We start from the raw sequence: 27,015 nt of genomic DNA on the forward strand, positions 1-27,015 counted from the left end.
CCCCTTTGCAACATTTTTTTGTTTTGTTTTAGGAATATGTATGTGATTTATGTTTGATTAGCATAAAAATTAATAAAACATAAGAAATGCAGCAATTGGAAACATGGTTGCTAAGTGATAAGACATAGTAATTGTTTTAAATAACTATACTACTTTTGTATTGTATGCAAGCGTAAGAAAATTCCAAATTGTAATACAGGATCTTAGGGCTGAGTGTTTTGTGTTTAATAAGTCAGTGCATTGGTAGAATACGAGCCGTTGTGTCTGGTTTGGATGTGTGTCTAAGGTGGTACCCCATTTCAAGGCAAATGAGAACACTTGACTATGGTAACCTAATGGCTTTCTTTGTTATTTTTTCTTAAACCTAATGGCTTTCTTTGTTATTTTTTCTTAATGGGTTATCCATTCCTTGCGTTTTTACTGAGTTATTGGCTCTGGATATTTTGTGGTTCACAATGATTCTGTTTTTGTTGTTGGGTTGCTAAAAGCAAGCAAAACCTATAAAATTGGCCTTTCGGTAGTTTTTTTCTCTACATGAATATTATGCTAGAAATTATCTGTTTGTGTTTTGTTTTTGTCTTAATATACTGGATAAACTTTGTTATGACAATCTTAACCAACAGGTGGATGACGCATGTATTAGTTATGTTTGTAGAACTCAATGCATACCTTTTATCTTAAACTTATATCAAGTAATCATATTTGGTAATCTCCATTTGATTTGGGGACTTCACTTTCTCAGAAAGAATCATATGTTATTTAATTAATTACAAAAAAGATTCATAAGATTCTTATAAAGTTGAAGCTTAGTGTATGTGAAAGAGAGAGGGAGATCCCGTCTTGAATGGCATCATGAAAATCGTTCAAACAATATCAAGAAAGAGCACTGAACTTGTCTTCCGAAGTTAACCTTCGGCCGCTACAGTAACGTCTATGGGTGCCTACTCCGTCGCTAATCGCTTTAGTCACCGTGCAGTTATGAATTAAGGGGATTAACTGTTGCCTCTTTGTCACGATTAATTGCAGTTATACAGGAAGAAGAAAAAAAAAAAAAAGGTTGATAAATTCTGAAGGAGAATAAAAGGCTTTGAGGGAAAAAGCTAGAAATGGAGGTGTGTGTGGTTTTGTGTACCATCAACCGGAGAGGGAAAGCAAAAGAATACGTAGAGACAGAGAGATGGGGTTTAAATATGAGGGCATAGTAAGGAGAGGAAGCAAAAGCAAGAGTGGTAATCAATCATTAGTGGAGTGAAAAATGTCATTGGTGCGGTCAAAAGCACTCACATTTTCTTTTAATTTTAGGGCCAGAAAATAGTAACGTTATTCGCTCCCTCTAATATCATTGGAGTGAATAAATTGGTCATGAACTAGGCACTTCTAAAATTCGAACCTAAGACATTTTGTAATGAAAAGATTACTGAACAGTATTAGTAAGTGACAAACATCTTTTCCTTAACTGCCGTGTCTTTTACTTCAGGAATAAAGGAAGAGTTAGAACCAACATATGTCCACAATATATGGGATCTAGAGTGATAATTAGTGGAGACGAAGGTGACATTGTTTGGTACTAAGGGATGTGATATCTACACACTCTATTTTATTTCTCACACACCATTTTAATTTTCGGCCGTTGGATCAGATGAATTGAAGAAGATCAATGGACAAAAATTTTCAAGGATGTGAGAGAAGTAAAATGAGGTGTGTGAATAGCACATTCCGGTACTAAAACATCAAATGCTCTCACTTTTTCTCCGATACTGTTTCTAGTGAGAGAGAGAGAGAGAAACCAAGAGCGGTAATCAATGGTAATTAGTGGAGAGAAAAAAAATGTCATTGTAGGGGTCAAATGCACTCACATTTTCTCTTAATGTACCTGTGGATAGTAATAATACTTATACACCCTAATGCGGGTTTGATCTTCCTCTCCCTCTAATATTGAACAATTTAATCCATTAAAGTTATCGTTTATCTCAATTTTTTTTATATACAACAATATATCTACAAAACACTAAGGAGGGGAGAATAATTGGTTGCAAACTTGTCACTTGTGAGATTCAAATTTAAAACATTGTAAAAGAAATATCATTAAACAGTATTACTAAGTGGCAAACATCTTTTTTCCTTTGCCCTTTTTATCCTTTTAAAATACAAATCTTTTCAATGTACTTTAAATTTTATAATAAGTATATAATTCAATAAATTCTAGACACCAAACCGGCAATATATAAGTAATATGTAGAAAAATGGCAGAGTTATCCATGCTTGGCATCTTGGGTGTAAAGAGCCAACATCATATCAATTGTTCTGAGGTATTTGCTGAGGAAATGGGTTGAACATTTTGAGTGATTTGGTTGAAGAGGTATTCTTGGAGAGGAGGAAGAGTTAAGCATTCTTGCAGGTCTACCTTGACATGGAAGATGAAGGTCGACATGTGTAGGGATTTAAGCAAGTAGTGGTGCTGTTCCTTTACGGTTATCGGCAACAATAGTGTAATTGGAACTGAAAAATTATTGTATAACACATACTGAATTATTCAAAACCAAACCTTCTCTCTCTCCGACTCTCCTTCCTAAAAACAAACCCTAATTTTTCTGTAATCTCAGCCGCCGGCTGCTTGCTTTGGGTTAGGGTTGGTGACAACCACTCTTCACCTTCCTCCTAGCCTCTCTCTCCCCTCCTAACCCTTTGCCAACCCCTCCACCTCAGTTTTTCACCTTTCACTCCCTCCCCTTTCCCTGCGCTGCCCCCTCCCTCGTGTCTCTCCCTTTCCTTGCATCTCTGTCTACCATCTCCCTCCCCCGTAGTTTTTTCCCATTATTTTGTGCCTTTACCTAGATTTGCAGTTGCCTGTTTCAAGGTTCTTTCCTTGATTTGGGGCTTGATTGGCGGTCAGGGTAGGCTTTGTGGCTATTGGTGGGTTGGTTCCACTTCCATCAGCTTGTTTTTGTGGTTGTGACCCTCTCCACTCCAATTTGGTGGTTGCATCCTTGCCCGCTTAGATCCTGCGGACCCGCCGCCTAGGGCGTTCAATGACGGGGCGGCTATCTTATGCAACCATATTAGGTGACTCCGCCTTGTGTGGCCCGATCTTCTCAGGGATGTTGTTGAGCTCACTAGTGTGCTAATGGTTTGGTCCTGGTTTGGGTCTTGGTCGTTGAGATGAATTGATCGGTGGTCCTTTCATTCTCGGAGTAGTATGTAGTTGGTTTTGTTACCTCCCCCTGTAAATTGTGGTCGCGTGTTTTGTGGTTGCTGGATTTGTCTTTGCTTTATACGATTGATATGTAGTCTCGTCTTTCAACGATGATTTATTGTGATCTCGCTTGCGATGACTTTATGTGGCTTCACACTTGTGCGATGACCTATGTGTTTGCCAGTGTTAATTTGTTGCGTCTATCGTGCTTTTGTGACAAATTTGAACTGGAGACATCTTGTAGGGTAAGGCAATGCTTGTGTTAGCCATTTAGGGGTTTATTGTTTGTTTACTTGCACAAATTTACTCCAACCAATTTCTTGATCACTGAAGCTTATGTACCCGATTGGCATCTTGTGTAATTGTTTGTGAAATTCAATGAAATACCAGTCTATCGTTTCTTGTCCAAAAAAAAAAAAACAAAAACAAAAACAAAAACAAAAAACAAGTCACATTGTAGAAATTGGAATTGTGAGTTTTGGGTTTACTAGTTGACTTATGAACTCTGAAGTCTTGCCCTACTTATCGAGAATTTGTCATGTCCACACTGGAATTTGGGGACCAATTTAATTTATAGAAATGCTAAGGAGATTTTTTCAAATGTGACTCTGTATGGTCTCTGTCAAATTAAATTTTCACTTTTTAAATATTAACGTATGAATTTTAAGCACATCAAACTCAATAATTGATCCCTTAAAAATACAAAATTTATCATACCACATATACATTTAAATAAAATTTAGAAACTAAAAATCAAATGAAAATTAGGATACATGGCCCACCTGCTGAATTACTCTCATCTCTATGGTTTCATATTAAGAGTATGATTATCTCTCATCCTATTCACATCATCTTCCCTCTCCTCCCCTCACACTATGCTTTTTGTCTTGTTGTCTCTACAAAAAAATCAATATAAAATGTTGATGTGACTTAATTGTGCCAATTCTTATCCCCACTAATAACTAACTGTTTAACCTACTAATAAAAATTAAAATTTAAAGTAAGAAAGCATGCACACTATAAATCCAATTCCTTACAAGGAAGCAAGCACGCTACAAATAATGGGTATTGTTACCTATACACTCATTTTTACTTCTCACACACTTCTCTCAGTTTTCGGCCTTCAGATTTAAAGCACACTGCTCACCCTTCATTGTTCCTCCAATTCATACATATACAATAAGAAATAGTCAGTACGAATTTGAAATAGAACATACAAACGAAAGTACTATGTTCAATTTTAACATACACAACATCGTCAAGGCAAAGTTAAAAGCAATATAACATGAAAAAGAAAAAGAGAAACAAAAACCACAAAACAGCAATGCCTTCTCATGTGAAGCAGCAGAGCGGCAAAGGTCGAACATCTTTGGTGAGTACAGAGTGGAAAACGTTCTTCTCAGCGATGCCCATTCCCCTTTGAGCAACATTGCTTTGTCCTTCAGTCTTTTCTTAAATTTTGAGGTATGAGTCCCTAATGGCACTCATTTTTCCGACAACCACATCCATAAGCATCCGCTTTCTTGGTGATATCGCACAACAATTGAATCCTATCTGCATCACTGCAACCAAGCATTCCTCTAATTTCTTCGCCTTGTTTGGACCATGATAGTTACGTCTGGGCGTAACTCTTTCTCGTACTATGTCATCGTTAACATCATCATTTGCTTTGAGGTCAATGAGCAATGAAGGGTCAACAACGTCCATCACATGGTCAGGCAAAGCCATGGCTGTGAATTGGTAAATGTTTAGACCATCTTTGAACATGTCATCAGTGGGCCTTTTTCCGGTGAATATTTCTAGCAACATTATCCCGTAGCTGTAAACATCTCCCAGAATTGAAACTTGGCCTCCCATGCCATACTCTGCCATTGTTAGCAAACATGTGTATCTTATTATAGCACTCATAGTCCAGCTCAACAAAGCACTTTAAGAATTAGTTGGTTGTAAGTTAGCATGGTTAATTACTCAGTAAACTAATCCCTTTAGTGTTACTTCTAATTAATCAAACCTTAACTTAGCTGAGTATCCAGACTTGTATTTTATAGACGTTCATTCAATCAATTCTAAGGATAAAGTTTATTAACATTTTCTAAGTACGATTCATGAAGTCAATGTGGAATTCGATTAGCCATGACATTATAAACTAAGATATCATATGCAAATGCAATTTGACTTTTACAAATCAATAACGTCGTTACAAATTTTTATGTTATGATTTTTTGTTTGTTAAAAATAAGAATTAATTAGCTAATTTAGTAATAAGTTATTAGGAACAGAAAAAAGAAACTCATTATTCATACCTGGAGGAATGTAGCCTATAGAACCCTTCAACTGAGATGACATGGTTTGACTAAAGGAGGAATCATTTGATGTTTCAAAGAGGAGCCTTGCTAAACCAAAATCCCCAACATGGGCTACCAGATCTTCATCAAGAAGTACATTGCTTGGCTTTAGATCACAATGAACAATAGACGTTTCACAATGGTGGTGGAGATAATCTAATGCAGAAGCAACATCAATGGCAATGTTCAATCTTTGCATAAAACTCAATCTTTTATTTGGAGATTCCTCCTCACATCTTGGATACAACCATGAGTCTAGACTTCCATTTTCCATGAACTCGAAAACTAGACTTTTGAAGTCCTTGCATTGATTATCAATGCTTGAGCATGTTGTTATGATCTTGAGAAGATTACGGTGCCTAACACTTCCTAAAGCTTTGCATTCATCAATGAAACTCTTAGAAGCTCCTTCTTGTTGAAGGTTTAATACCTTAACAACAACTATTGTTCCATCACTAGGAATTACCCCTTTATAAACAGAACCGAAACTTCCTGAACCAATCAGATTATCCACAGAGAACCCATTAGTTGATTTAACGAGTTCTGAATAGGATACGCTTGATTTCCAATCCTTATAAGAGCGTGTAGTTGCATGTCTATCTCTTGACTTTTTGAGCATTGAACAAGCAATAAAGAAGCACGATCCAACAATTATGAATGCTAGTGCACAAGCTATTGGGATGACTACCTTTGAGGAAAGCAGTCCACGAGATGAATGCTGCGAATTTTTGGGGCATGGGTGTAGATGTAATTGTGGGATGCCACCACATAATCTATGATTTCCAACAACTGAGACACTACTAGCATTTGAAAAAATCCCTTCTTTAGGCAACTCACCCTCGAAATTATTATATGAAAGATTGAGATATTTTAGAGCTTCAAGCTTGCCTATGAATTCAGGAATCTGTCCAAATAAGTTATTGTCTGAAATGTACAGTTCTTCCAAGGCTCTTAAATCCTTAAAAGACTGAGGAATTTTTCCTTCAAATTTATTGGCTTCCAAGTACAGGAACTCCAAACTAACACATCTGCCGAGGGTGCTGGGGATTTCACCTGATAACTTGTTTGATATATTTAGCATTGTGAGATGTACCAAATCGCCTACTTCACTTGGCAGTGAACCAGTCAAATAATTGTCGGCAATTTCCAAGACTTGGAGGTATACTTCCAGAATTCTTACGGCAGTCTTTGCTCCTTCATACATATCCTTTATAGCTTGGATATATGCTACTCGTACTCCTTTTTTCTCTAAAATCCTCCAAAGAATGTCTCTTGGGACCCTATCATACGCTTTTTCCAAATCTATAAAGACCATGTGTAAATCCTTTTTCCCATCTCTATATCTTTCCATCAATCTTCGTAAGAGATAGATTGCCTCCATGGTTGAGCGCCCTGGCATGAACCCGAATTGGTTGTCCGAAACCCGTGTCTCTTGCCTCAATCTATGCTCAATGACTCTCTCCCAGAGCTTCATTGTATGTCTCATTAGCTTAATACCCCTATAGTTCATGCAATTTTGTACGTCGCCCTTATTCTTGTAGATAGGCACCAAAGTGCTCGTTCGCCACTCATTTGGCATCTTCTTCGTTTTCAAAATCCTATTGAAAAGGTCAGTGAGCCATGTTATACCTGTCTCTCCCAAAAGTTTCCACACTTCGATTGGAGGGGGAGGGCGTCAGGTAGTCAACAGCCGGCACTCCATGATCACGTCGAATCCTTATGAAAATGAATCCAGAACAAAATCGCGCTAAAGCTAGGGCGTCACCCGTAAGTGGCGCGCTGTGTGGCCCGAGCACAGTGATAAGTGAGCAAGGGTCGCTGTATCTCCATCGGCACCCGGATGCAGTGTTAAATGAGCAAGGGGGCCATAGAAACTTCTTTTCGAACGACTCCACTCAAAGTTGTTTGGGAGCATATGCTCCTATCAACTTTACCCGGGACACACAAAAGAAGTACTTTGATCCTATTAGACGGGGGAGGGTGAAGAAGCTAGGACAGAAGGGTAGAGTTCAAGAGAGCAAAATGCGTTTAGGAACGTGGAATATAGGAACCTTAACGGGAAAATCTATGGAAGTAGTGGAAGTTATGGTGAGGAGAAGGATAAATATTATGTGCCTACAAGAAACTAAGTGGGTTGGTAGTAAGGCAAAGGATCTAGAAAACTCAGGGTTTAAACTTTGGTATTCGGGCACAAATAGAACGAGAAACGGTGTTGGCATCATCGTGGACAAGACCTTGGTACAAGATGTTGTAGATGTCAAGAGGGTAGGAGATAGAATCATGGCAATCAAGATTGTAATAGGACAAGAACTTATCAATGTGATTAGTGCGTACGCACCTCAAGTAGGGTTGGATACGAGTTCAAAGGAGAAATTTTGGGAAGATCTTGGAGACTTGGTGCAAGGAATTGCTCAGACGGAGAAGTTATTTATAGGAGGAGATTTAAATGGACACGTGGGCAGGGAGACAGGCAACTATGGAGGTTTTCATGGTGGCCATGGTTTTGGGGAGAGAAACGAGGATGGGGAAGCTATCTTGGATTTTGCAATGGCATATGATCTCTTCTTAGCCAACACCTTCTTTAAGAAGAGAGAAGAACATGTGATCACCTACAAGAGTGGGTCGTCAAAAACACAAATAGATTTTCTTCTAATGAGGAAAGGGGATCGTATAACTTGTAAGGATTGCAAAGTTATACCAGGAGAGAGCGTGGCTAATCAACATCGCTTGTTGGTGATGGATGTACATATCAAAAGAGTAAGACAAAAGAACAAGACTTGGAAGTGCCCAAGGACTAGATGGTGGAATCTAAAAGAAGAAAAACAAGCCATTTTCAAAGAGAAGGTAATCACCCAATGTGTGTGGGATAGAGAGGGGGAAGCTAGCCAAATGTGGGATTCCATGGCTAGTTGTATCCGAAAAGTAGCAAAAGAGGTATTAGGAGAGTCCAAGGGCTTTGCCCCACACCAAAAGGAATCTTGGTGGTGGAATGAGGAGGTACAAACAAAGGTGAAGGCTAAGAAGGAATGTTGTAAAGCCTTATACAAGGAGAGGACCGATGAAAATGGTGAAAGGTATAGAAAAGCGAAGCAAGAGGCGAAGAAAGCTGTCAGAGAAGCTAAGTTAGCGACTTACGACGATATGTATAAACGACTAGATACTAAAGAAGGAGAGTTGGATATCTATAAACTATCTAGAGCAAGGGAAAAGAAGACAAGGGACCTAAACCAAGTGAGGTGCATCAAGGATGAGGATGGAAAGGTTCTTGCTACAGAGAACGCGGTTAAAGACAGATGGAGAGGTTATTTTCATAATCTTTTCAATGAATGACATGAAATGAGTGCTTCTTTAGGGGAGTTGAGTAACTCAGAAGAGTGTAGAAACTACTATTTTTATCGTCGAATCCGGAAGGAATAAGTGGTTGTAACTTTGAAGAAGATGAAGCATAAAAAAGCAATAGGCCCAGACGATATACCAATCGAAGTGTGGAAACTTTTGGGAGAGACAGGTATAACATGGCTCACTGACCTTTTCAATAGGATTTTGAAAACGAAGAAGATGCCAAATGAGTGGCGAACGAGCACTTTGGTGCCTATCTACAAGAATAAGGGCGACGTACAAAATTGCATGAACTATAGGGGTATTAAGCTAATGAGTCATACAATGAAGCTCTGGGAGAGAGTCATTGAGCATAGATTGAGGCAAGAGACACGGGTTTCGGACAACCAATTCGGGTTCATGCCAGGGCGCTCAACCATGGAGGCAATCTATCTCTTACAAAGATTGATGGAAAGATATAGAGATGGGAAAAAGGATTTACACATGGTCTTTATAGATTTGGAAAAAGCGTATGATAGGGTCCCAAGAGACATTCTTTGGAGGATTTTAGAGAAAAAAGGAGTACGAGTAGCATATATCCAAGCTATAAAGGATATGTATGAAGGAGCAAAGACTGCCGTAAGAACTCATGAAGGACAAACCGAAAGCTTTCCCATAACTGTAGGATTACATCAAGGCTCATCCTTAAGTCCTTACCTTTTTGCGTTGGTAATGGATGAGTTAACAGGACATATTCAAGATGATATTCCTTGGTGTATGCTTTTCGCAGACGATATAGTGTTGATAGATGAAACTCAGGAAGGGGTAAATGCAAAGCTTAACCTTTGGAGAGAAATGTTGGAATCTAAAGGTCTTCGCCTAAGCCGATCAAAGACAGAATATATGGAGTGCAAGTTCAGTGCAAATGGAGGCCAAAACGAGTTAGGGGTGAGGATCGGAGATCAAGAAATACCAAAGAGCGACCGTTTTCGTTACCTAGGATCTATCTTGCAAAAGAACGGAGAATTAGATGGAGATCTCAACCATAGAATACAAGCTGGATGGATGAAGTGGAAGAGTGCATCCGGCGTGTTATGTGACCGCCGTATGCCACTGAAGCTCAAGGGAAAATTTTATAGGACGGCAATAAGGCCGGCGATGCTGTATGGCACAGAATGTTGGGCGGTGAAACATCAACACGTACACAAAATGGGTGTAGCGGAGATGAGGATGCTTCGTTGGATGTGTGGGCACACGAGAAAGGATAAGATTAGGAATGAGGATATCCGGGGTAAAGTAGGAGTAGCCGAAATTGAAGGAAAGATGAGAGAAAATCGGTTACGGTGGTTTGGACATGTGCAAAGAAGGCCTATTGACGCTCCGATTAGAAGATGCGACTATGGGACAGAGGTTCAGGGCCAAAGGGGTAGAGGAAGACCTAGGAAAACTTTGGAAGAGACTCTAAGAAAAGACTTAGAGTACTTGGATCTAACGAAGGACATGACACAGGATCGAGCACAATGACGTTCTAAGATTCATATAGCCGATCCCACTCAGTGACTTGGATTTTCCAAGTCTCCAACCGAGAAGTTTTCCTCACTCGGAAAATTAAGGGAACACTACCCCAACCTACATGCTCCACTCAGAAAGCTTCAACATACAAGCTTCAACAAAAGAAAATTCAAAGAACTTAGCGAAGAAGGCTTTGGTGTATTTAACACAATACGTTGAAATGAAGGAAAGCTTATTTATTGATATCCCCGATAAGCTACAAATATGTACATATACATGAGTCAAAATAAACACACAAGAGAGAGCCTTCACAAAGGTTGCTTAGGAGAAGTCTCAGCAGTCGGTAGAGCCCCAGAAAGAGAAGGCACCGGAGGGGGATCATTTGGAGTCTCAGTACTGGACAGAACTCTAGAAGGAGGAGGCATCAGAGGTTGATCATTTGGAGCTTCATTACGCGGTACAGCCCCAGAAGACGAAGGCAATAAATGCCTTTGGAACAAACCCACAAATCTCTGATGATCAAGTAAAACCTGACCATCAGTTTCCTTCATCTGGTTAAGCTTCCTCTTCATGTTTGTAGCATAGTCATGTGCGAGCCGGTGCAACTGTTTATTCTCATGCTTGAGCCCTCTAATCTCCTGTTTGAGACTCATCACTTCAGCCGCCAATGATTCAACTTGGCGGGTTCGAGCAAATAGGCGTTGGGCCATATTAGACACAAAACCTGCACACTGAACACTGAGAGCCAGCGAATCCTTAACAGCTAACTCATCAGACCGTTTGGAAAGTAGTCTGTTATCTTTGGGAGTGAGAAGGTTCCTGGCCACCACCGCAGCGGTCATATCATTCTTCATCACGGAATCCCCAACGGTAAGAGGACCAGTAGGGGAGACGAAGGATGGGCGCCATATGTTGTCTGGAGAAGGCGGGGCTGCCTCTTCAACAAGGTTCAAGTCAAAACGACGGTCGGAGGGGCCAGACATTTTCAAAGGTGTTGAAGAGAGAAGAGGTCGGACAAATCAAGATCTTAGAAGTGCAAGAATGAAGCTTCTACTGGTGGAGATTCAAGTGTGCTTTGGAACTTAATGCCAGCCCCTATAAAAATCTGCACTCGACGGAGCTTCAGAAATCGAAGAGGCGCCTGCTCAGAAATCGAAGAGGCGTTTGCTTTCTCAAAAGCTGGGCTGCTTAGAGATCACGAGGGTTGATCTCAGAAATCGAAGAGGCGTTTGCTTTCTCAAAAGTTGGGCTGCTCAAAGACCACGAAGGCCGATCTCAGAAATCGAAGAGGCGCTCGCTTTCTCAAAAGCTGGGCTCCCCAGAGACCACGAGGGCCGATCTCAGAAATCGAAGAGGCACCTACTTTTCCAGCCTTGTCAGCACCTGTCACACGCACACTCAGCTTTGCTGAAATTATGGGCATTCTGTCGAAGACTTCTGGGGAAGTAGAAAACACATGAATCTTACTGTTCAATCACCCACTTCCCACACGCAACAATAGCTCATGGGTACCACAGATAACTTTGCCAAAGTTCTCTGCCAAAGTTGAGCACGTGAAGCTTGCAGCTCCCTCTACATCGCTCTGACCAAGAAGGGTAAAAGAATAGCAAAGAAACAGCACTAACAAAGTTTAGACCCATAAATTTTGAAGGTCTAGCTACCATATTATTACCCACAAGGGTAAAGGAACAGTACCATTGCTGGATAATTGGAAAGTCCCTGTGTGTCAACCTCTGTGCTTCGCGGCAAGGTAGACTAGCAAACATGCCCAACCTTTACTCACATTCGAGAAAACACTCCCAATAAGATTGCGAAGAGAGGGTAAAGGAACAGTACCATTGCTGGATAATTGGAAAGTCCCTGTGTGTCAACCCCTGTGCTTCGTGGCAAGGTAGACTAGCAAACATGCCCAACCTTTACTCACATTCGAGAAAACACTCCCAACAAGATTGCTTGCTCCAAAATCGAAGAGGCACCGCCCTCCGAATCTCGAGAGCCAGACTCCCAACATGATTACTTTCTCAAAAATCGAAGAGACACTACTCCCCGAATCTTCGAGAGCCAGACCCCCAGCATGATTGCTTTCTCAAAAATCGATGAGGCATCGTTCTCCGAATCAATCGAAGAGGCGCTCGCTTTCTCAAAAGCTGGGCTGCTCAGAGACCACGAGGGCCGATCTCAGAAATCGAAGAGGCACCTACTTTTCTAGCCTTGTCAGCACCTGTCACACGCACACTCAGCTTTGCAGAAATTATGGGCATTCTGTCGAAGACTTCTGGTGAAGTAGAAAGCACATGAATCTTACTGTTCAATCACCCACTTCCCACACGCAACAATAGCTCATGGGTACCACAGATAACTTTGCCAAAGTTCTCTGCCAAAGTTGAGCACGTGAAGCTTGCAGCTCCCACTACATCGCTCTGACCAAGAAAGGTAAAAGAATAGCAAAGAAACAGCACTAACAAAGTTTAGACACATAAATTTTGAAGGTCTAGCTACCATATTATTACCCACAAGGGTAAAGGAACAGTACCACTGCTGGATAATTGAAAAGTCCCTGTGTGTCAACCTCTGTGCTTCGTGGCAAGGTAGACTAGCAAACATGCCCAACCTTTACTCACATTCGAGAAAACACTCCCAACAAGATTGCTTGCTCCAAAATCGAAGAGGCACCGTTCTCCGAATCTCGAGAGCCAAACTCCCAACATGACTACTTTCTCAAAATCGAAGAGAGGGTAAAGGAACAGTACCATTGCTGGATAATTGGAAAGTCCCTGTGTGTCAACCTTTGTGCTTCGTGGCAAGGTAGACTAGCAAACATGCCCAACCTTTACTCACATTCGAGACAACACTCCCAACAAGATTGCTTGCTCCAAAATCGAAGAGGCCGCCCTCCGAATCTCGAGAGCCAGACTCCCAACATGATTACTTCCTCAAAAATCGAAGAGACACTGCTCTCCGAATCTCGAGAGCCAGACCCCCAGCATGATTGCTTTCTCAAAAATCGAAGAGACATCGTTCTCCGAATCTCGAGAGCCAGATACCACAGACCACTTTTTCAAAAGTGCTCTGACAGAGTTAAAAAATGTGAAACTGGCAGCTCCCACTACCGTGCTATGACCAAGCAGGGTAAAGGAATAGCATTACTACTTGTTGTTAGGGAGACTCCTATATATGTCGACCCCCATCCCCAACGGACAGGCAGACCTGCAAAAATGCCCAACCCTTCATCATATCTGAGAGGGCACTCCCAACGAAGCCTTTCGAAATATTCAGCTTTCTTTCCCCCCGATAATACCTCTGCAAACAAGCTATACTAGAGCAAGAATATCTCATATCATCAGGGTTAAAAGCAAGAGTATCCCATATCATGCTTTTTCCCTGTCTTTTCCTTTGGCCTTGTTTTTACCTGCAAGACAAGGAGAAAGAGAGCAATCAGTCAGCACTTGGAATCAAGCTTCCAGCCAGGAACTGACTGCCTGGAACCCCTTACCTGATTACTTACCTGGCATTGCTCTCGAGGACTCATCTTCAACATCTTATGTTTCCAGGGAAGATTCCGCATCTGCTTGAGGAACAGATAGGGCAAGTGCGAAGGATACAAGGAAGCATGTGGAGACAAGCGTAACAGCACACGTGCCGATACATCCATTACTCTGTCAAAAGCAAAAGTATCCCATATCAGCAGGGTGGAACGTACCCTAGATTTGATGGACTTGTTTTGACCCTCAAATTCTTCAGTCGGCCTTATACTCTGGAGGAAACCAGAAAACCCTCCAGCTCAGTTCAAGAATAAGCCTGTGGAAAGTTACTTCTTCAAAAGCAAAAGTATCTCATATCATCTCTTCTCATTTTTCTTCTCTTTATCCTTCATGCTGCTGCAAGATGGGGAGAAGGTGAACAATCAGTCGGAGCTCTGATTGCTTACCTTGTCTGTCACCTCTTTCAGCAGACCCCCTAGCTCGGCGACTTGGGGGACTCCTACTACATGGTTTGTATCGCGCTTGACCAAGCCTGAAACTACAAGTAAGCTTCAAGTGAAATTGATACATTACCTTGTGCATCTCCACCAGTTAAAGATACCACCCCTGGATGGAGGAAGAGTATTTCCAGAGAAGATGCCACATCTACCTATGAGACAGATAAGGCAAGTCAAGACGACACCACACTCCAATACTTAGAAGTTTCGTGATTACGAGATCATTCTCCCACAATATTTCCTAATGTCATTTGTACTAAATCATTCACTTGTACTCACTAAAGGAGAGCTTGAACCTATGTACTTGTGTAAACCCTTCACAATTAATGAGAACTCTTCTATTCCGTGGACGTAGCCAATCTGGGTGAACCACGTACATCTTGTGTTTGCTTTCCTATCTCTATCCATTTATATACTTATCCACACTAATGACCGGAGCAATCTAGCGAAGATCACAAAAAGCGACCGTTTTCGCTACCTAGGATCTATCTTGCAAGAGAACGGAGAATTAGATGGAGATCTCAACCATAGAATACGAGCTGGATGGATGAAGTGTAAGAGTGCATCCAGCGTGTTGTGTGACCGTCGTAGGCCACTGAAGCTCAAGGGAAAATTTTATAGGACGGCAATAAGGCCAGCGATGTTGTATGGCACAGAATGTTGGGCGGTGAAGCATCAACACGTACACAAAATGGGTGTAGCGGAGATGAGGATGCTTCGTGGGATGTGTGGGCACACGAGAAATGATAAGATTGGGAATGAGGATATCCGAGGTAAAGCAGGAGTAGCCGAAATTGTAGGAAAGATGAGAGAAAATCGGCTCCGGTGATTTGGACATGTGCAAAGAAGGCCGACTGACGCTCCGGTTCGAAGATGTGACTACGGGACAGAGGTTCAGGGCCGAAGGGGTAGAGGAAGACCTAGGAAAATTTTGGAAGAGACTCTAAGAAAAGACTTAGAGTACTTGGATCTAACGGAGGACATGACACAAAACCGAGCGCAATGGCGTTCTAGGATTCATATAGCCGACCCCACTTAGTGGGAAAAGGCTTTGTTGTTGTTGTTGTTGTGGAGGTATACTTCCAGAAAACCCGTTGTCCTCCATGTAGAGCTCTGTTAACGAAGTGATGTTACCCAAGGAGGACGGAATTGGCCCAGAAAACTTGTTGCCACCCAAAAAAAGTACCACTAACTTTTGAAGCTTCCCAATTTCATTAGGGACACTATGATCCAAATAGTTACGCTCCATTCCTAGACGGTTCAAGTTTATAAGATTTCCAATGCTATTAGGGAGGCTTCCATGTATCAAATTTTCCCCAAGAGTAAGGGACTTTAGTTGGGTTGAAAGGTTGGCAAGGGAACCCGGGATTCCTCCTCCAAAATGATTTTGGAAAATACTCAATGTTTCCAAACTAGTGCAATTAGCCAAGAAACTAAAAAAATTCAAATCACCGTTTTTTCCATTTCCCAGTCGATTGGATTCAAAGTTTAGCCAAACTAAGCTCTTCAAGCTTCCGATATCTTCACCAGGGACTGACCCAGTGAGCTTATTTGCAGCAATATCAAACCTTTGAAGTCTAGAAGCATTTGACAAAGATACAGGAATATTTCCTGTGAATTTGTTCATACCACAGAAAAATTTTACGAGGTTAGGGAGCATAATGCCGAGATTTGGTGGTAGCTCTCCATGCAACTGGTTTTCAGTAACACTAAAAGTGTATATTGAAGAAATATTATAGATTGTGGAAGGAACCATACCAGATAGATTATTCCCCTCAACTACGAATTCCTCCAAGCCTGTTATAAGGCCCAGCTCATTGGGTATGCTTCCTTGAAAATTGTTTTCGCCAAGATAAAGACTGCTCAACAAAGAAAAGTTTCCTATCCAAGGTGGGATGGTTCCAGTGAGATTGTTACCATAAAGCCATAGATGTTCTAAATTCAACAATGAACTGAGTTGGTTCGGAATGGACCCCTTAATATGATTGTATTGCAAATTAAGCATTCTTAGTTGTGCGCATTGCGACAAATTAGTTGGAATTTTCTCACGGAAGGAATTATGAGAAAGGTTGAGATATTGTAGGCTTTGTAGACGACCCATTTCCGAAGGAATTCCCCCATGAAAATTGTTGTCTTTCAAATTGATTGCAATAAGATAAGTAAGATTTCCAACGGAAGGTGGAATGGAGCCTACCAACTTTTTTGATATCAGGTTCAACATCAAGACTCTTTTGGTGGAACGATGGCAAGAAACCCCAACCCAATTGCAGAAATGGATGGAATGATTCCACGAGCTCATGACATCGAAAGGATCTGCGGTTATTTTTTTCTTGAAGTCTAGCAGAGCCAAGTGATCAGATTCATTTCCAAGCAGAGTAAGACTGCGAGGTGCTGTAGATTCAAGGCAAGTGCTCATGCATAAAAGAATGAACCCATGCAGGAATTTGAACAAAACCAGCTTACGGTTGATACGTGAATGCTCCATCATTGCTCTAAGACAGAGAGCAAAACAGGTTAATAAACGAAACTGAATTTGCACAAATCCATAAATTTTGAAATTTTGAAATTTTGGGAGTTAATGTTTTGAGAAACAGCTCTCAATTTCCGGTTTTTGTTTTTGCTGGTTTTTGAAGTGGTTGTGAGAACCGGTTCTTTTGAACCAATTTAATCGGTTTTAGTGATTGCATGTAGAGGGTTTTTGAATTTGTAGAGTCGATCTGAAAATATTGTGGGATTCTAGGGAATTGAGGTTTCTTCCTATTCTAAATTTTACAGACTATTTGTTTTCTAAAATTTGGTTTTGGATGAGAAAACGATGATAAACAGATGGCAAGTGTAGTTCTTCTTCTAACATTTTGCTAAGTTTGCTCAGCTCTAAACCCTTCAGTCTACAACATAGATATATTGAATTTATAATAAACAGTTAAGAAAAATAGTGAAACACCAACAAGAAAAACAACAGAGATACTGCACAATTAAAATGAATAAGGGATTATATATTAGTATTTAAGATATATAATGTTTACTGATGTGTACCTTTTTTGTTTTTTTGATGAACAATAATGATTTCAATTTTTTTAGCACTGATCATTTTCAGTTAAAAGTAAAATGTTTTAGGTTGACTCTTATTCTGTGTGGTCAATTCCCTCACCTCAGTGGGTAAAATAAAATATGGTTGCATAACAAAATGGATCTTATACTTATGCAAAATATCGTTGCATAACAATATGTTAGACATAATACAAATTTCCCTTGAAAATTCTGAGAGAAGATACATTTTGTGTCAACAAAAGTCTGACGCACTATTCCTTTTCTTTTTATATCCACCTTTTTTGTTATGATATCATTTAACCTCCCTTTTGGACATGCTTACACTATAGTAAAATGAAGTTAAGTTATAAGCTTTCTTGGGATTTTCGGAAAGTATGAAAATATGAATATTATCAAAGGAAATTGTATTGAAATTCAAAGGTTTTATTTGCACTCATTTTTTTTTTCTTTTTCTTTTTCGTATGTTTGTGAGGAGATTAGAAACAAGCTCAAAGGTTTTGCACTTTTTCTTTTCTCAATATCTTTGATTCTATATCAAATTTTCTTCATAATTAATTATCCTTTGTGAATGTTGATATTGTAGTGAACAATCACAAGAAGGTAAAATAAGTGAAGAAGAAAGTTGTTGAAGCCAAGTATGCTTAAGCAAATCAAACAATTTGTGCCTTTTTACTGTAGCTCTTTATATGTTTGGCATTAGTATTCTTTCTAAACCCATAAACTTGAATTTACTTGGAAGGTTTTTTTTTTTTTTTTTTTTTTTTTTTTTGTGTAATCTGTATTTGCTTGGGTTGAATGAGTTGTATTTGATGATTTTTTTTTGGGTAAATATTGCTTCTTATTTTCTTCAGTTTGTTTATCCCTCTCATAAATAGCAAAAACACAACCAAAACCAGGTATGAGGTTTTCTTTTCCATTACAGGAGTTCCAATAAATTTTAGTTTTGCTGTATCTATTTGTCAATAATTTTAGTTTTTTTTTTTTTTTGAGAGAAATTTTTCTCTACATGAATATTATACTAGAAGGTATCTGTTCGGGTTTTGTTTTTGTCTTAATATAATGGATAAATTTGGATATGAGTTTTGATCTTTTCAATCAATTGAATTCTTTGGTTTCTATGACAATCTTAATCAACAGGTGGAGGGACAACAATTTGGAATTTTAGATCTCCCCATTGAGTTGCATTTTTTGGCAACCCCAATATTTTAGATCACCCCATTGGGTTGCATTTTTTGCATTTTCTGGGTTTTATTGGGAAGGAGAGAAGGTGGGAGGAGAGAGAGAGGGTGAGGGAAGATAGAGAAATTTTTAATTCCAACTTTTACCTTTTATTGTGTTATTAGTGGAACCCATATACAACATTTATTTTTTGAGCCGAACTCATAGGTAGAGGGAGAGTCCGTTATCATTTCCCTAAAAACAAAAGAATAATCTTACACTTATTATTTATTTGAACCATCATTTATATCATCTCTTTAATATAGGTTGGGATTGCCAATGCATTTGAGTCTCATCTTTATTAGAGAAATGGAATAAATAATGGTACAAATATGTGGCAAGAGTAACATTTTTGTAAATAAAAAAAAAAAAAAAAAAAAAGTTTTTGTGAATAGTGAATAGAACTTGTTGGAGTATGTGGCCAAGTGGCCAACTTTTGGCTATAAAAAATTATAAAGAAAAAAAGTGGACAACAAAACAAATTAAAAAAAGGAAAGGACAACATGATTATGTTTCCTTGTTTTGTGGCCTGTTTTGTGGCTTTTTTAAAGCCATAATTATTTGGTTTTCGGGTAGAAGAAAGGAGGAGAAGAAAAGAGGGCTCATTTTTCTGAAGAGAGAAGTTAGAGCTACCGAGAGCAAGGAGAGTTGCAGAGAGCCTAAAAAGAAAGAAGAAGCTGCTGCTTTATTAGTTAGTAATCATCTACCAAATTAGTTGTTGTAATAGCTTTGAGCTATATGTATAGAGAAGAAATTATTCATTATATTTCTTCCTCTATTTGTTTCTTTGGTGTGTGAGAGCTATTGGGTGTATTGGGTTATTTGGGTTGTGAGATTGCCAACACTTTGTAAACTCCCATTTGGTTGATAGTGGATTATTGGGTGAGCTCCTACTGCTCTGAGGACGTACTCCAATTACACTGACTGTTGAGGAACCTCGTTAAAATCTTGGTGTCTTTAATATTTTGTTCTTGCATTTCATTTGATATATTTTCTGTGGGTTATCAAGAGTTGGTTCCATAAGGTTTTGGTGCTATCCTAGCACAACAATTGGTATCAGAGCACTGGTTGCTCTTGGGTACTGTCTAGTTGCCAAAGATGTCAGACGGGCAAGATGAGAATCCTTTTGGAAGCAGCTCCGGGTTTGCAAGAACTACGGTGCAAAATGCAAAGTTCGAAGTGGAAAAGTTTGATGGCACAAACAACTTCGGGATGTGGCAATGTGAGGTCAAAGATGTGTTGGCTCAACAAGATCTACTTGCCGCTTTGGGAGAGAAGCCGGAAGCTATGTCGAAGCCGGAATGGGAGAAATTAAATTTGTGGGCTTGCTCTTCAATTCGGTTGTGCCTTGCAAAAACTCAGAAGTATTTTGTGATGCGGGAGACATTAGCAAGTGTGTTGTGGCAAAAATTGGAAGACAAGTATATGACAAAAAGTGCAGAGAACCGGCTACACTTGAAGAAAAAGCTCTACCGCTTCCAATACAAAGAAGGTACAAAAATGATTAGACACCTTGATGCTTTTAATAAGTTGATTGCCGACTTGTTAAATTTAGATGAGGATATTAAGGATGAAGATAAGGCCTTAATATTGTTGAATTCATTGACGGACTCTTATGAGCATTTTGTTACCACTATTATGCATGGTAAAGAAACTGTGAAATTTGAAGATGTGTGAAATGCCTTGATGAATTATGAAATGAGGCATAGAGATAAAAATCATGATAGTACATCTGAAGCTTTATTTGTTAGAGGTAGATCATCGGAGAGAAGATCATCTTCTAGTAAGAAAAAATCACAGTCTTGACCTAGAGGAAACTCTAAAGGTAGAAAACCTTTGGAAAGGGATGAATGTGCCTTTTGTCATAATAAGGGCCATTGGAAGAAAGATTGTCCTAGGTTGAAGACCAAAGGCAAAGAAAGTTCTGAAGCTAATGTTGCTGAGGTTGAAACAAATTTTTCTGATTTTGCTTTAACCACTTCCTCATCATTTGATTGTGCTACTAAATGGGTGTTGGATACGGGTTGTACTCATCATATGACTCCTCACAAGGATTGGTTTTCAAGCTTGAAAGAGTTTGATGGTGGAGTTGTGTTCATGGGAGATGACAATCCTTGCACAACAAAAGGGATTGGTACAGTTCGGTTGAAGTTGCATGATGGCATGGTTAAAGAGTTGACAGGTGTTCGGTATGTACCGAATTTGAAGAAAAATCTTATTTCTTTGGGTACTTTGGAATCCAAGGGTTTTAGGTTTCATTCAGATGGACAGACATTGAAAGTTACTTATAGTGCACTTGTTGTGATGAAAGCTCCTAGATGTGGCCATTTGTATTTATTGCAGGGAAGCACTGTGACAGGTGAAGCATCTGTAGTCTCTGAAAATATGGGCACATCTGATTCAGATACTACTAGATTGTGGCATATGAGATTAGGCCATGCCGGTGAGAAAGCTCTACAAGGGCTTGTGAAAAAAGGTCTTCTAAAAGATGCCACGACTTGTAAGCTTGATTTCTGCGAGCATTGTGTCTTGGGGAAGCAAACTAGAGTGAAGTTTGGTACTGTTGTACATCAGACGAAGGGCATTCTTGATTATGTGCATTGGGGTCCTACAAAGACTCCCTCTTTGAGTGGTAGACATTGGTCCGTGACCTTTGTTGATGATTATTCAAGAAGGTCTTGGGTTTACACTATGAAGCACAAGAGTGAGGTATTGAGCATTTTCTTGAGTTGGAAGAAAATGGTTGAGAACCAGACTGGGAGAAAGATTAAGATTTTGAGATCGGATAATGATGGTGAATAAACATCCGACCCTTTCTTTAAAGTTTGCAAAGAGGAATGAATTGTGAGACATTTTAGTGTTCGGGGAACTCCACAACAAAATGGAGTTGTAGAAAGATTGAATCGAACCTTGCTTGAGAAGGTTATATGTATGTTGTCTCAGTCGGGTTTAAGCAAGTCATTTTGGGCAGAAGCAGTTAATTATGCATGTCACATCATCAACCGGTTACCCTCAGCTGCTGTTCAGGGTAAGACACCAATGGAGGTATGGACTGGAAAACCTTCTTCTGATTATGACTATATCCGTATTTTTGGTTCACCTGCTTATTTTCATGTGCCTGAAAATAAACTTGATCCAAGAGCCAAAAAGGCTATCTTTCTTGGTTTTAGTAGTGGTGTCAAAGGTTACGGTTGTAGTGCCCAGAGATGAAAAAACTTGTAATCAGCAGAGATGTGACATTTGATGAAGAAAGTATGTACAAAGTCTCTGAGAAGAATGTGAAAGATGTCCAACATGTGGAGCTTGAGAAAGTTGCCTCTGGTACTTCAAATCCTATTTCCGCTGATGTCGAAGCCACTACAAGTGAAGAAGTTGGAGACCATGAGGATGTTGAAGAAGTTGAACTTGAAAATTCTATTCAAGTTGAAGATGAAGTTTCACCTCAAGAGTCTATTGCCAAGAACAGAGGAAAGAGAAAAATTACCAAGCCAGCTCGGTATAGTGACTATGTTTCTTTTGCTCTTCCTATTATCACTGATGAGATTCCATCCAATTTTGAGGAAGCTATTGAGAGTGAAGAAAAGGAGAGGTGGTGCAATGCCATGGGTGATGAGATGAATTCTCTCTTGAAGAACAAGACTTAGGAGTTAGCTAAATTGCCTAAGGGCAAGAAAGCTATCGGTTGCAAATGGGTGTATGCCAAGAAGGAAGATGCTGATGAGAAAAGCAATGTGAGATTCAAAGCAAGATTAGTTGCTAAAGGGTATGCACAAAAGGAGGGCATTGACTACAATGAAATCTTTTCTCCAGTTGTGAAACACTCCTCAATTCGCATTATGTTAGCTCTTGTTGCACAGTATGATCTTGAGCTTGTGCAACTTGATGTGAAAACGGCTTTCCTACATGGTGATTTGAATGAAGAGATTTATATGTGTCAACCGGATGGGTATATAGTGAAAGGGATGGAGAATTTGTTTTGCAAATTGAAGAAATCACTTTATGGCTTGAAGCAATCTCCAAGGCAATGGTATTTGAGGTTTGATAAATTTATGAGAAGCCAAAATTATTCTAGAAGTCAATATGATCATTGTGTGTACTTCAAGAAGTTGCAAGATGGGTCTTTCATTTATTTGTTGATATATGTTGATGATATGTTGATTGCCTTAAAGAATGTTGAAGAGATTGAAAAATTGAAGAAGCAAATGAAGAATGAGTTTGAGATGAAGGATCTTGGTGAAGAGAAGAAGATCCTTGGCATGGAGATCACTAGAGATAGAGAGAAGGGTTTGGTCAGTTTAAATAAAAAACAATACCTTGAGAAGTTGATTCGGAAGTTTGGAGTTCATGATTCAACCAAACCGGTTAGTACTCCTTTGGCTCCTCATTTTAAATTGAGTTCTCTACAGTGTCCTAAAACTGATAAAGAGAAGCTGCAAATGAAAAATATACCATATGCAAATTTGGTTGGTAGTTTGATGTATGCAATGGTATGCTCTAGACCGGATATTGCTTATGCAGTTGGCATGGTGAGTCGATATATGCATAATCCAGGTAAAGAGCATTGGCAAGCAGCTAAGTGGATATTGAGGTATCTCCATGGTACTCGAGATGTTGGTTTATGCTTTGAGACAGATGACTCTGGTATTGGTCATTTTGCAGTTGGTTATGTTGATTTAGATTATGCAGGTGATCTGGATGGAAGAAAGTCTACTACAGGCTATGTGTTTACTATGGCTAAAGGACCAGTTTGTTGGAGGTCCATTTTGCAGTCGTCTGTTGCCTTGTCTACTACAGAGACTGAATATATGGCAGTTGCTGAAGCTATAAAGGAGGCCATTTGGATACATGGGCTGATTAGAGATTTGGGGGTTGATCAGAAGCAGGTGGAGGTACATTGTGATAGTCAAAGTGCTATTTATTTGGCTAAGTATCAGGTTCATCATGCGAGGACCAAGCACATAGATGTGCGTTATCACTTTGTTCGTGAAATTGTTGGTGAAGGGGAAATCATTCTCCAGAAGATTCCAACTAAAGACAACCCCGCTGATATGTTGACTAAGGTTGTTGGTGTAGCCAAGTTTGTTCATTGCTTGAACTTGGCTCATATTTTGCCTATATAAAGAAGGCGTTGAGCAGTAGGAGTTTTGGAGCATTTGGCTCTGCATGAGTTGTTCTCTTGCTAGTGTTTGGGAGTGTTTGGGAGTATTTTTGTGTTGGTTGGCTTATCATGGTGATTTCGGAACTTGGCCAAGGTGGAAATTGTTGGAGTATGTGGCCAAGTGGCCAACTTTTGGCTATAAAAAATTATAAAGAAAAAAAGTGGACAACAAAACAAATTAAAAAAGGGAAAGGACAACATGATTATGTTTCCTTGTTTTGTGGCTTTTTTAAAGCCATAATTATTTGGTTTTCGGGTAGAAGAAAGGAGGAGAAGAAAAGAGGGCTCATTTTTCTGAAGAGAGAAGTTAGAGCTACCGAGAGCAAGGAGAGTTGCAGAGAGCCCAAAAAGAAAGAAGAAGCTGCTGCTTTATTGGTTAGTAATCATCTACCAAAGTAGTTGTTGTTGTAATAGCTTTGAGCTATATGTATAGATATTTCTTCCTCTATTTGTTTCTTTGGTGTGTGAGAGCTATTGGGTGTATTGGGTTATTTGGATTGTGAGATTGCCAACACTTTGTAAACTCCCATTTGGTTGATAGTGGATTATTGGGTGAGCTCCTACTGCTCCGATGACGTACTCCAGTTACACTGACTGTTGATGAACCTCGTTAAAATCTTGGTGTCTTTAATATTTTGTTCTTGCATTTCATTTGATATATTTTCTGTGAGTTATCAAGAGTTGGTTCCATAAGGTTTTGGTGCTATCCTAGCACAACAGAACTAACAACAATTAAAGTGCTAATTAAGTGGGTTAACCAACATGAGCAACAATTAAATGCTAATTTCACTTTTCCTACGCGGTTAATATTTATGAATATAGTCCATTCAATAAAGCTCGTATATGCGAAATTTCAAACACATGGAATTGGAATTATTTTCATTCATGACTTCTCCTTCCCAGTTACTGCTATAAGATTATAAATATGAGGTTAAACATTAAGGCCAGCTATACAAGGTTCAATTGATATAGAAAAGTCTTATTAAAAGAGGAATGCTAGTCCTTGTTGTATTAGCATTGTATTATGACGTTGGAATTGATTTTCCTACTGGACAGGGAAATATATTCAGTTTCCTATATGGATTTTAATACGGATTCCTCATTAGTTTTGTCTAGGATTATGTTCGATATATGGTGGTCTCTACTACTGTCACAGATACTAAGCTCATTATTGGACTTAAAACTATTATGAGTCGAGCGTATTATTTTCTGCAAGAGAGGAAAGGTTCACTGAGTTTTGTTAGGAGAGTTTTTGACTATGGCATCATCTTCTGGAGCTTCTACAGGTTAGTCTTTGGCCATTCTAGTCATATAAATATTATATTTGCAGATATGGTGTTACAACTGCATGAATATTCATTTAGTATCTATAAGCGAGATATGAAACCTAACTAAAATATATAAAAATAATATACCTGCAAACAAGACATTAATTTGTGATATAAGTTGATGATAAAAAAAGAATCAGTCATATAATAGATAAATACAATTTACCTGTGATATAGATAGATTATAAAAATTAAAAACTAAATCTATAAATGGGGTTTAGAGCAGGAAGAAGAAGAAGAACATACATAACAAAAAGAAAAATAAGTAAGAATAAATAATTAAAGAGACAATTAGAAAGAAATTTAATTTTTATTGTAAATTTTGTCATTAAAGAGACAATTATTTATAATAACATCATTTTAAACTTAAGGGATTGGAATTATTTTAATAAATAATGAATTGTATTTTATTCAAATACTTACAAAAAGATTCATTAGATTCATATAAGATTGAAGCTTAATGTTTGAGAAAGAGACGCAGATTACATGTTGAATGACATCATGAAAATTGTTCAAACAATATAATTTCATGAAAAAGCACTCAATCTGTCTTCAAAAGTTCATCCAAATCATATATACAAAACAAAAATATCAAACAAATATAAACAAAAACAAGACAAGCGGTAGTCACCTCTTTTTTCGTAACCTTGGCCGCTGCAGTGACGTTTTGGGTGCCTACTTCGTTACCAATTGCTTTGGTATTTGAGAAAGAGACGCAGATTACGTGCTGAATGGCATCATGAAAATTTTCAAATAATATCATGAAAGAGCACTCAAATCTGTCTTCAAAAGTTCTTCCAAATCATACATACTAAACAAAAATATCAAACAAATAAAAACAAAAACAAAACAAGCAGCGGTCACCTTTTTTTTTCTTTCATAACCTTCGGCATGTTTTGAGTGCCTACTCCATGACCAATCGCTTGAGTCACCGTGCAGTCATGAATAAAAGGATGGTGACATAATTGCTCCCTCCTTGTCACGAGAAGAAAAGGCTTTGAAGGCAAAGCTAGAAATGGAGGGTGTGTGTGGACTCTAGACTATTAACTAGAAACGGAAAGCAAAAGAAGTATGCAGAAAGAGAGAGAGATGGGGTTTAAATGTGAGGGCAGAGTAAGGAGAGGAAGCAAAAGCAAGAGTGGTAATCAATATATACACACTCTAAGGGGGCAGAATAAATTGGTTGCAGACTCGTCACTCTCGATATTCGAATCTAAGAGCTCTTGTAAGAGAAATATCTTTAACTAGTATTACTAAGTGACAAAAGACTTTTCCTTTTAATATACCTTGAGTTTTATGACTTAACCAACCCAATCTAAGTCTAGCACTAAACGAGTCATATTCAAAGAGGGGTGGCCAAGGACTTGGAATAAAGCGATCATCAACTCGGAAATTTCTATGAGAAAATGGGAATCATGTAATGGAAACTGTTGAATTAGTAATTACTAAAAAAAATAAAAAAATAAATCTTTTTTGAGGAAAATTTGAAAGAAAAACAGAAAACATGTTTAAGTCTTGTTAAAAATATTAACCAAATTCACTTTCATTTTCATAGACTCGAGAAAGTGAAATTCTAAGGAAACTCTTAAAGTAGTATACTTCATGGATTCTTAGTCACCTTACATTTTAACGTCAATTTTCGTGCTAACATTATAAAATGTTGTATAAAAAACATGAGGCGGCAGAGAGTCCATTGAGAGTTTTACATTTAAGAGTCTCCGTAGCATTTCTACTTGAGGGAATATATGTTAAAACCGATATTTAAAAACATTGATTATGTCACATTGTGGAAATTGGAATTGTGCGGTTTCTTTTTGGGTTGATGTGTTGACTTTGGAGTCTTTGCCCTACTTGTCGACAAATTGTCGTGTCCTCACTCCTCACTGGAATTTGTGAAATCGGTAATGAGATCA

At 38.9% G+C, this 27,015-nt stretch overlaps 1 protein-coding gene across 2 annotated transcripts; it reads right to left on the reverse strand.

The window, feature by feature from the left end:
• Positions 1–4,380: 4,380 nt before the first annotated feature.
• LOC114824409 (probable LRR receptor-like serine/threonine-protein kinase At3g47570) lies at positions 4,381–26,329 on the reverse strand. 2 transcript variants are annotated; one of them, XR_011580140.1, is made up of 3 exons: positions 25,967–26,329; positions 25,734–25,829; positions 4,920–5,058 (listed from the first exon to the last, which is right to left on the reverse strand). XR_011580140.1 is itself a non-coding variant. In XM_070820667.1 (2 exons), the coding sequence occupies exons 1-2, from the start codon at positions 7,115–7,117 to the stop codon at positions 4,646–4,648; spliced, it is 2,034 nt and encodes a 677-aa protein (XP_070676768.1). In that variant the 3' UTR covers positions 4,381–4,645. The 2 variants fall into 2 exon arrangements, 1 of the variants encoding a protein (XP_070676768.1); XM_070820667.1 differs by lacking the exons at positions 25,734–25,829; positions 25,967–26,329 and adding an exon at positions 5,497–7,117 and having other exon boundaries at positions 4,381–5,058.
• Positions 26,330–27,015: the final 686 nt, after the last annotated feature.

Source organism: Malus domestica, chromosome 04, assembly GCF_042453785.1.
Source record: "Malus domestica chromosome 04, GDT2T_hap1".
NCBI lineage: Eukaryota > Viridiplantae > Streptophyta > Magnoliopsida > Rosales > Rosaceae > Malus > Malus domestica.